At 33.0% G+C, this 11,397-nt stretch overlaps 1 protein-coding gene across 2 annotated transcripts in view; it reads right to left on the bottom strand.

Annotated features, from left to right (window-relative positions):
- The window catches only part of LOC129940987 (carcinine transporter), a 72,976-nt gene that overhangs the window by 27,418 nt on the left and 34,161 nt on the right, over positions 1 to 11,397 (bottom strand). For both annotated transcript variants that reach the window (XM_056049523.1, XM_056049522.1), the window contains exons 2-3: positions 1,653 to 2,087; positions 1,472 to 1,590 (exon numbers count right to left, since the gene is read on the bottom strand). In XM_056049523.1, coding sequence (XP_055905498.1) covers positions 1,472 to 1,590; positions 1,653 to 1,915 — 382 coding nt within the window. In that variant the 5' untranslated portion in view covers positions 1,916 to 2,087. The remainder of the gene's footprint in view (positions 1 to 1,471; positions 1,591 to 1,652; positions 2,088 to 11,397) is intronic.

Below are 11,397 nucleotides of genomic sequence, written 5' to 3' on the forward strand. Positions count from 1 at the left end.
TAAATAATAAACTAATATCTGGTTTCAATCGAAACCTCGTTTATAAACAATTTATACCATATTTTGATGCATATTTATTATGTGAAACAAACGAGTTTATTTTAGAAAACAACTTACAATGATGTTTAATTAGTGATTGGCAATATTTCTGAAGAATTTCATCATGAATTAGTGTGAATGCAAGTGACGAATTTAACAGCGAAGTATATTGTGTCGAATGTTTTCTGTCCCGCTCCTTCTAAGGTTTTAGGGCCTCGACAAAATCAAGTGATTCAACATTCCTAAAAATTCTTGGAAATTCCTTATTCGAAATCTAGAATGTTTTGTTTTGTGTTTTATTTATTAGAGACGTTATTTTAAAAATACCAAACCCGGTATATATAAAGGCGCTTTAATATTGTAATAATTAATCATTGTTTTCATTTAATTTTCTTTATATTTAGTAAAATATGGCCGTCGCCCAAAATAAAGGGTTTGTCAAAGTGACCGATACACACGAATATGATCACATAGGTTTCTAAGACTTATTTAAAATTCGAAAAAAAGTACCTTAAGTACCTTCATGATATAAACTGAAGATGGTTAATGATATGGCAAATTAATTCGCCCAAAAAATGCAAACATGCTCTTTGAAATTATTATTTAGAAAAAACCTTACAAAAATTTCCACATTTATTTTGTTTGTTTTTTTATTTTGCTATAAATAGTGTTAATAGTTAAAGAATAATTTAATTATAGTTAATATTTAATTTTAATTGACAGAGTGCGTTACACTTATTTTTTTTCCATTTGACAACATGAACCCTGAACTCTTGACTCTGTTTCATTTTACATGAAACTTTGTACTGGAAATCCGTGCTTTATTTTAAAGGCCGAAAATTCATTTTACTCATTTTAATTATGAGTTTAGCCACTCAACTTAAGGGTCTAGAGCGTAGACTTCTAAGACCCTCTAGAGAGATTTACAGAAATATAAGTAGTTAAGTATTTAATCTCTACAAACAAAAAATCAGTAAAACAGATTTTTATGAGACGTTTCTTTATTTTCAAAAATAATAACAATAAAAAGGGATTTAGTCAAATGAAGGAAATTTAAACTATTGAAAGGAATTTTATAAATATTTTACGTTGAATAAACTTGTTTTCATGAATTTACCAAGTTTTGTTTGCATTAAGTGATGAAACTCTTAAATAAAATAGTTTTACCAACTATTAAAAGTCAACTAAAAAAGTCGAATCTTCTATGGAGCGTTTTCATAAAGAGATGAAGCCTTTGACGTAGGTATATATTATATTCCTTTAGCCAACGAAATTTGATTGATGAAACGCATTTCAAACTTTAACTAAAATTATTTATTGAGTGTATATAGAATATCCATATTTTTATCTCAACCGATCATTATACAATTATTAACCTTAATAGATAAAACCAATCTTGAGTTCAATGATAATCGTCAAAATATTTACTCACCTTTTATATTCAATGGAGAAGCATCAAGCTCGCTGTTGACCGCCCATGAAATATCTGAGTAATTTCTATCGTACATTTTACACTTGCTAAAAGTTTCCACTTTTCTGTTATTCCTTTCTCTAAAAATTTAAACAAAAATTATGTGTTTTTTTATAATTATTTAATGATTAAATAATTTAACCTTGGCAATGTGAGATCCCTCCATTCGTTCAATGTCAAATTGGTCCTTTCTCGTCCTGGCACATTACACCAATGCTCTGGCACATTCAAAGCCAATATAATGTTCATATAAATCATGGCACCGAAACACGATAATCCCACTATGAATATGCCATTGTACATATTTTGAAAATGCCCACTGGATCCGGCCTTTTCCATAATCTTACAAAATGGGTCCTCGTGAACGCTGTGGTCATTGTCACTGGTAGAGTTTTCATTTTTCATCCTTAAGCTGTCACTAGGACTGATGACAATGTCACTTGATCAGCACGTCGTCGTCGTCGATTTCTTGAATTCCTTTTTTTCCCTTAGGGTTGCACTTGCACACTCTGTGGTGTGGGGATATGAACATCAGCGGCTGCGGAACAAGCTCGAAACAGTTTGACTTTTGCGTCTTCTGATGAAGGTAAAAAGATTACGATTGTAAACAATTTTGTTGGTATTTTATATCTTATAATATGTAATCATTATTAAATATCAACAAATATAAAATAAGTTTTTGTTTGTAATTTAAATGGCAATAAGCTTGAGCATCCATCGTTATTGTTTAAACTAAAAAGGGTATTCCTAATGTGAAGAGAATCTATCAAATTTTTGGTATTAGCAAAATTATAGCTCTTAATACCCGGGTAACATTTACTTGCTTTAAAACTCGTCACCTTAGTGGGTATGTAAAAAAGTTGTTTGAGTAAATCATACCCCTGTAGTTATTCATTTTTAACACGAGCTCATTATACCCTATAAGCCAATAATTGTATTAAAACCAGGGTACCAGATACGATATGGGGTACATTATGACGTGTTTTAAGCACCCGATAACGCATATCCCCTGTGGGTATTTGAATACAAAATAAGTCGGGCCTTACCCTAAACGTGCGAGTACCTGTGTATTTTATATTTCGGTTATTTTTGAGGTGAAATCAAAAGTAAAAATTTTCATCTAATAAAGACCTTTTAATATTACTTTCGTGTAATACCCGTGGCATGGTGGTTAGTACGTTGGACTGTCATGCTAGAGGTCTTATGCCTGCGCCATCTAAAGTTTTTTTTCACGGCTACTGCCTCTTGCGAGGAATTCTTGTCATGAAAAGTACTTTCTCAAATAAGCCGATCGGATTCTGTTTAAAACTGTAGGTCCCCTCCATCCCTGCAATTACTCGCACGCAGGAATGGTTGAGAGTTGCAAGTCACTAGGCCATAGTTCTCAACGAACTGTTGCGACACCCAATTTATTTATTTATATGACCTTCGCAAAAAAATTGCTAGATAAGTATAAGTATAAGTATAAGTATAAGTATAAGTATAAGTATAAGTATAAGTATAAGTATAAGTATAAGTATAAGTATAAGTATAAGTATAAGTATAAGTATAAGTATAAGTATAAGTATAAGTATAAGTATAAGTATAAGTATAAGTATAAGTATAAGTATAAGTATAAGTATAAGTATAAGTATAAGTATAAGTATAAGTATAAGTATAAGTATAAGTATAAGTATAAGTATAAGTATAAGTATAAGTATAAGTATAAGTATAAGTATAAGTATAAGTATAAGTATAAGTATAAGTATAAGTATAAGTATAAGTATAAGTATAAGTATAAGTATAAGTATAAGTATAAGTATAAGTATAAGTATAAGTTTAAGTTTAAGTTTAAGTTTAAGTTTAAGTTTAAGTTTAAGTTTAAGTTTAAGTTTAAGTTTAAGTTTAAGTTTAAGTTTAAGTTTAAGTTTAAGTTTAAGTTTAAGTTTAAGTTTAAGTTTAAGTTTAAGTTTAAGTTTAAGTTTAAGTTTAAGTTTAAGTTTAAGTTTAAGTTTAAGTTTAAGTTTAAGTTTAAGTTTAAGTTTAAGTTTAAGTTTAAGTTTAAGTTTAAGTTTAAGTTTAAGTTTAAGTTTAAGTTTAAGTTTAAGTTTAAGTTTAAGTTTAAGTTTAAGTTTAAGTTTAAGTTTAAGTTTAAGTTTAAGTTTAAGTTTAAGTTTAAGTTTAAGTTTAAGTTTAAGTTTAAGTTTAAGTTTAAGTTTAAGTTTAAGTTTAAGTTTAAGTTTAAGTTTAAGTTTAAGTTTAAGTTTAAGTTTAAGTTTAAGTTTAAGTTTAAGTTTAAGTTTAAGTTTAAGTTTAAGTTTAAGTTAACTGTTCAATAAGTTTTTCAGGAACACTCTTTTAAAATCAAACAAATTTCGTCTTATAAAATTAATTGTATAAGAATATCAGTTGTAATAATTGCATGGTGTGTGCATATAAAATAAAACAATAGTTACATTCACTGTTGTGAGGTTGCGGTGATTGGCAGCAAAAGCGCTGATGGAGATAACAATATTTTACTACAATAATAATCTTTGATAACGCAGATTATAACACATTTGGTTGGACTGACAAATTTGTATTTAATTAAGTTTGCGAACACTGATTGATTGCACTCGAAAAAGATAAACAAGAATTTTCGCTTTTCACTGATAAGCTTGTTGTTATTACATGTACGAAAATGTATATAAACAAAGTAGAAATCTGATGCTTTAGAAAATATTAAAATAGTAAGTTGCACAATCATTTTATATTGCAATAAGATGTTTAAGGTGGCTTAAAATACAAAACTAATGCTTTTGAGCTGAAGAATATTGTTCGTAGTTGGATTTCGCCTAGGGCATAGTTGGCAAAGTTAAGGGGCACAGTTCTAAACTTTTTTTGGTGTACAATCAAACCAACTTTTATAGGGGGACGAGACATCGAGTTTTTCAATAATCATTATATTGTTTCAATCACGTTTAGTGCTCCGAAATAAGCAAAGAAAAATTTCGACAGAAGTTTCTAGTAATTCAAAGATCAAGTAGGTCATTAATCATGCTTGTTATCATGAGCCAGGTTAAACAAATGTTTTATTGTTATGAGTATATAATTTGATAAGGTTTGATTCTTCCTATATGGGTACATAATTTGTTTTTATTGTTGTTGAAGTGATGTTGAATTAAACTAATAAAATATAAACATTTTTAGAAATATAATTCAATCCCTTTATGGAATTGATTTCTATTTTAAGATTATTATAATTTATGTTAAATAAACATTTTTGATGTTCACGACCTTAACGCCATAATAAAGTTAAAGTTGCACCAATAAAACAATCATTAAGTAATTTTCTTTTAAACAATTTTATAATATTGTCATAATTTGAAAAATTATAAATTAAATATTATAATTGTAGGTATCAAAAAGTGTATGGATATTTATTTTGATTAAAAATTATCTAATTGGAAAATAAAATAGGAGCTGGTCTGATCGGGTCTGGTTCATAGTTTCTATACATTTTTATCACAATTTAAATGGTTCATATTGTCCGCTTCGGAAGTACCCGTGGCGTGATGGTTAGTGCGTAGGACTGCTATGCCAGATGTATTTGATGCGATCCCTGCTTAGGCCATCTAAAGTCTTTTTCACGGGGAAGTAATTCTTGTCAAATTGCGTTTTGAAATTCGACCTAAAACAATATACCCTCTCCATCCTTGACAACATTTCCTGCACAGATGAATCATTAAGAGTTCTTATTGTCCGGTTTCGAACCACTAATTTTCTGTAGGAGGTGCGTTGCTTCATCCCTCACGATTTCCGTTTGCTCTTTATTGGAAGATATGCTGGTTAGAGCTTCTTTGATTTCCAAATAGCCGTTGACTAAGATTTTCGTAGCTTCAGCTCTACAACACGAACGAGTGTCACTGAACTTTTTCAAAACTTTTAAACTGGCCGCTTTTCTTCTCCGATAATTTCTTAATCAGAATTCGGTGACACTCTGTACTGGCTGTGTAAAATGTGTATAAATTCTGCACGAAATCAAAGAATTGAACAGCCGATGGACAAGAGCCCTTCCCACTAATATCAGAGAATGACCACAACAAAGTACGAACGACGATAAATCATTTTTCTCCAAAATAAGAAATAGCATCCATTTGTATTTGCCACTTCTAATCAGGGGCATTTGAGATTTTGATATTTCACTGATTGTCTGATTGGAGTGAACAAATATAGATCAATGATTAGTGTTATTTAAGATTAATATAATTAAATAGTACCCGTGGCATGATGGTTAGTGCGATGGACTGTGCGTCGTTCTTTGACTTCCAAAGTGTGAAGAAGTGTATTTTATTTTTATTTCAAAGTTAAATTAGTGCAAGTTTTATTAAAAAGTAAAGTTGGCAGTTTGCCACCATACAAATTACCAATCGATAGCCCAGTGGAGGTGGCGTCCGAAGGCAGATCGAAGGGTTGTGTGTTCGAGTTCCAGTCGGAGTCTACCAAAAAATTAATAGCGTTTTTTCACAACCGAGAAGTTGTGGATTTTATAAGGAAGAGAAACAAATGGTGAAGGAGAATAGAGCAGGGGTATCGAAAGATACCTTTGCTGACACATCGGATGATGCTAGAACAGTTAAAGCAGCGGTATCGCAAATGACTGTAATATCAGGTTACACATCGGATTCGCAACCATCTGTTAAAAGGAAAAGACAGACGCCTAACCTAATAAAGCTACCCAATGCAGCTAAGCGAGCAGCCTTGAAAGGAAAGGTGCCGCTGCCGTTGCCACTAAATAATATAGGGATTACGTCAGAGAGTGAAGTCTCTGAGGGTGCAGACGATTCGGAGACCCCCGTGTACGGGGGTTCCAATTGTTGACAGGGGTTGCCCTAAGGTCCAACAAATAAAACAAAAACAGGCCAGTCAAAAAGCCGAAGGAAGTAGAACAGTTCGACAGGCTCCAACACAAAAATTCCTGGATCCTAAATTCTCTTACGACCAAAATGGTGTCAGGGAATGGGAACACGAGACGGGCTCCACCAACGGTTGCCCCAAAGGCTCCTGTGCCTAAGGCACCAAAGGTGCAGCCTGACATTGATTGTAGCCGTGTTGTTGAGCATTCAAGGTCAACTAACAGGGATGCAAAGTCAGATAAAGGAGCAAGGCAAAAGGTTAGATCATCTCTACTCTTTGTTGCCTGGCCTGGCACTATTAGACCATAATGGGCGCGCTGCCTAAGACGCGCCTTAAAGTCCTAGCTGTGAATGTAAATTCACTGATTAGGATTGAACGAAGAGCCAATATGTTCCAATTGTTGACAGACTCCAGGCCCGATGTGTTTATGGCTAGCGAAACTAAGCTTAACCACAAACACAAATTGAATCATAAAAATTACAATATTGTAAGAAGAGACCGGCCCGACTCCACTCAAAGGGGTTGTGTCGATCTCTTGATACGAAAAGGCATAAATTGTATACCTAGTCTAGTCATATACAACAATAAATTGCGAAAGCTCAAGACGCAACGCGTTTGCGTTGTATGCATCTCTTTCTCTCTCAAGGGAAGCGGATGTATATGATTGCGGCTTATGCGGCTAGAGCTCAGGTCAATTACTTTGCATCAGAACTTGAGATTGTTTTTAGAGAACTTAAACTGAGCTTGGAAGAAAACTATTTCATCTTGGCTGGTGATTTGAACGCAAAACATGAAGATTGGGCAAATCAACATAGTAGTCCCAGAGGTAATCATCTTTTTAATTTGATGAATCTTTACAGTGCTGAATATGGCGCCGACTTTCTGGCTATTGAAAAGCCATCGTATCCAAGAAGCGGCTCCTTTCTGGATCTTTTGCTGTACGACACCAGACTGACAGTAACAGACAAAGTGGGTAATTAAGCTCGAACTGCTTACAGACAGTCGAGTACGACAGTGATCACTGCGGACTGGCTGCTGTAATGCAGATTCCGAACGAACGCGTGGAATTGGAAGAATACGTTGCAACGCACTCTTACAATTACAGTAAGATGCGTTTGCATCGTTTTACCAACGCCCTAGCGAGAGAACTTCGTTCAACCCACCAAACAACAGAAACCTGACAAATACAGAAATGGACCAACATTTACAACAGATAGACGAAACAATAAAACGACCGATGGAACGGACAATACCAAAGTGCAAAGAACGGGACAAAATGGACGCTTACGAAACGCGACTATTTACGCAATGCGAAGGCACAAGAGTGGCTTATTGACAAGACTCAAAAACTTGTACAGACGACTTACAGACCCACATGACTTGGAGGTTAGGACACTGAAGTCGTCAAAAAAATTGTCAATCTTTTGATTAAAGAGAACTACAAGCTATCAATTAACAAGTACTGGGACCGCAATATCCGGTCAGTTAATTCGAGTGACCCTAGTATGTTCCCTAAAATCAACAAGATATTCATGACCTAGGTTATTGCTCTTATGTTAAATTCAAGAAAATTAATGATATTGACTTCAAATAATTGTATATTATTAAACGATAGAAGATCTAACCTTAGCGGTCATATGCCAGAAATCATATTTAAATTTTGATGTCAGTTAAAAATAATAATTTAATTAATCTGCTATGCTTAACATTTTAGTTATTAAGATGAAAACATCACCGAATAATCAAAATCTACGATGTTATTTATGAAATTAGTTTCTTATACTAACATTAATGAACAAAAATTGTAGAAGTCAAATTTAAAAAAAACTGTAAATTCAAATAAGATTAATATAAATTTTTTGCATGTGTTCTATCTCAAAAATTTGAAATACGTTTGTCCACATGAGTCTTTCAATAAAGTTCCTAATAACTTATCCATAATCTTTTGCACACATCTAAAGCAAAATAATAAATCATAATTCGGGTGGTCCACGTTTTAAATTAATTTGTTTAACCTACAGTCTTTAATAAGTCAGACCAAATGTTTAACATTTAATTATTTTTATCAGTAAAAAAGTGTAATAAAAAACTTAAACATTTAATAAGCAAACGAGTAATAACCACAAATTATTGATTAAAGATTATCTAAACAAAAACCTTGTTTTGTGACTAATGAAGAATAACAATTTTTAAAAAATGATGAAAGTGGTCAAAATTTATTGTAAAACATTATAAGGCATTTGATTTTAAATATTGACATTGACAACATAAATGCTTATAAGGTCATGAACATTTTTAATATTATTCTTAAAAACAAAAACACAAAATAAGGTCTCACAATTCCATCTACATATCTCCAACCGCTTAAGTTTGAAAGGAACATCTTACATTTTTTAAACTTCAGATAGAAAGTTTAAGTAAACTTGGGATACCTTTTATCGTAGGCTTAGACCGGAACGATTTTCAAAATTTTGGTAAATCAAAATTATACCCTCCGCAAAAATTGCATATTTTCTCAAAATTAGTTTAAAGAGTATTTAAATTTTTTGTTTCCACTACTAGAGGTCGTGTAACACAGAATAAAAAAAGCGGTTTCTTCTCGTGCCTTCTCATATTTATCTATATTAAATGCAAAACTTTGAAATTGACCGTTAATGAATTTAGATATAAAGGTTAGTTTCTTAGCACGCCTTGACTTTTGAGTTGATTTTTGAACCCAAGATAACTGTCAAATAATTGTATTGTCTGTATTTTGCTCTTTAACGTTTTTGTCTAGTGTTTTATTGCAGTCGTTCCTATTTTGTTTCTAATAAAATAAGTTACTTAAAGAAGATGGAAAATAAATTTGGAAATCTGACGTTGTTTGAAAAGAATGAAAAATAAGAGACAGTCAAATAAACTTCATTGATTAATTTTATTTGTATTTTTTTATTAATAAGCCAAAGTGAAAATGGAAATGCGTTCCCAAAAAAAAGAATGTCAAGTTTTTAGAGTAGGATTAACGATGCTGACGCGTTTCTGGAGGAATTACAAAAAAATTGCTCTTCATCTAACTTTTCTGGGAAATAAAAAAGTTAATCGAAAAACCCATGCCTCCTAACTTCAAGCACATTTGAAATACCCGCTGACGCACAAACAGATGACAATGAAACAGAACTGAAAACTGAAGTTTTAACAAGATTACCAAAAATTACTTGGCATGACTTCAAAATCTCTTTTTAATGTTGCAAAGGTGGCAGAAAGATTAAAAATATCAGACAGAGTTAATGCAACACTTGTAAAAGTGGTTTTGCAAGTTTAGATTCTGATAAATGATACAGATCAGTCAAACGTTATCGATAGAAGTAAGACTCGAGGAGAAAGGACAAAATCAAGATCTCAGCAAACAGGTGCGTATGAACTTAGATTTTTCGGTCTTTTTATTGAAGGCTGTTAGGAAGTTACGCAAAATGCTGGAAACTTTTCTACCGGAGAAATTATTGTCTTGATAGCAAAACCTGACTCACGATACATAAGCCATGTAACACCACCAAATAGGAAATCAGAAAATATGATCAATAGGTTAGGTTAGGTTTAAAGTGGCTGTCCAAGATGGAAACGGACACACCAGGCCAGTTTAATGGCCCATTGTGAACCACATGAATCTTGAGGCTTCCTCCTAAGCTTAATGTAACCAGTTTGAGTCCCTTACGAAACTTAAGAGGCTGATTATGCTGATATGATTTAGATCGTTAAAAAGAATTCTAATAGCTAATTCTTTCGTTACTGAGCCAGAGCAGGGCATGTACAGAGTAGATGAAGAATTGTTTCTTCCTCGTCTATACAGCTTCTGCAAAAGTTATTTGAGAATACGCATAGTCGTGTGGCTAGCTTTCCTATTATAGTGACCGGTTATGCCACCAATTATCGAGCTTATATGCGATCTGTTTAGAGATAGCAAGCACCGTGCCAGTGTCTGAAAAACGTTCATCTGCCTTACAGTAACCTGGAATAAATATGAATATTAATTGTTGTCCCATCTCCATTAGAAATGATCGCCAGTTATGGAATGTTATAGAGTTTGTAGAGACAGAGTCCAGAGATTTTATAGCGGCCTGAGAGAATACAGATATCAGATATCACGTTTTCTTTAGGCCAGGACAAGACATTTCTTATCGTCAAAAGTTCCGACTGGAACACGCTACAATGATTGGGAAGGTGGAATGAGAAACTTAATTTCAGTTTTTCAAAGTACACACCTCCACCAACCAACCTTCTTTTTTTTTTACCATCTGTATAAAAATGGATCGAAACATCTTAAAGGAAAGATCTGGGAGGCATAGAAATCTTGAAATTTCTGTCGAATTGCAGTTGGGTGATGGTGTAGTCTGTATGCTTTGGAATTGATTCTAAATACCTTAGAATAACGGAAAAGCCAATGTTGTTGTTAGTCCACTGCTACGAAGCTTTGAGACGAATAGGAGAGCATTTACCACTAGGTTCCACAGGAAAGGGGATGGAACACCACCTTGCGGTGTTTCTCTACTAACAAATCGTCTGCCAGAAGATTTGCCCAGTTTTTGAGTTAATTATTGTGCTAGTCAGCATTAAATGAATTAACTCCCGAAGCGAACTCTCTACATTTATAAATGTTAGTGCCGATGTGATTGCAGATGTAACCACGTTGTTAAAGGCACCTTCAATGTCGAGAAAAGCAACCATAGTGAACTCTTTATGATGGAGGGAATATTAGAAGGTTCGTACTAAGGTGTGTAACGCTGTTTCCACTAATTTACCTTTACAGTAGGCATGTTGAGACGAAGACAGAAGTCTTATATCAATACTTGCCCTTAAATGGATATAAATCAATCTTTCCAAGGTCTTAAGAGCGAATGATAATAGGCTTATTCAATATTTAATTTTCTTTAAGAATCTGCAGTTCCAACAAATAAATCAAAGGTTATTTGCTGTGATGAGACTAACTTTAACACTGGAAAAAGAAATGTAATCACTCCATGCCAACGATCTACTAT

This window comes from Eupeodes corollae, chromosome 1 (genome assembly GCF_945859685.1).
Source record: "Eupeodes corollae chromosome 1, idEupCoro1.1, whole genome shotgun sequence".
Classification (NCBI taxonomy): Eukaryota; Metazoa; Arthropoda; class Insecta; order Diptera; family Syrphidae; genus Eupeodes; species Eupeodes corollae.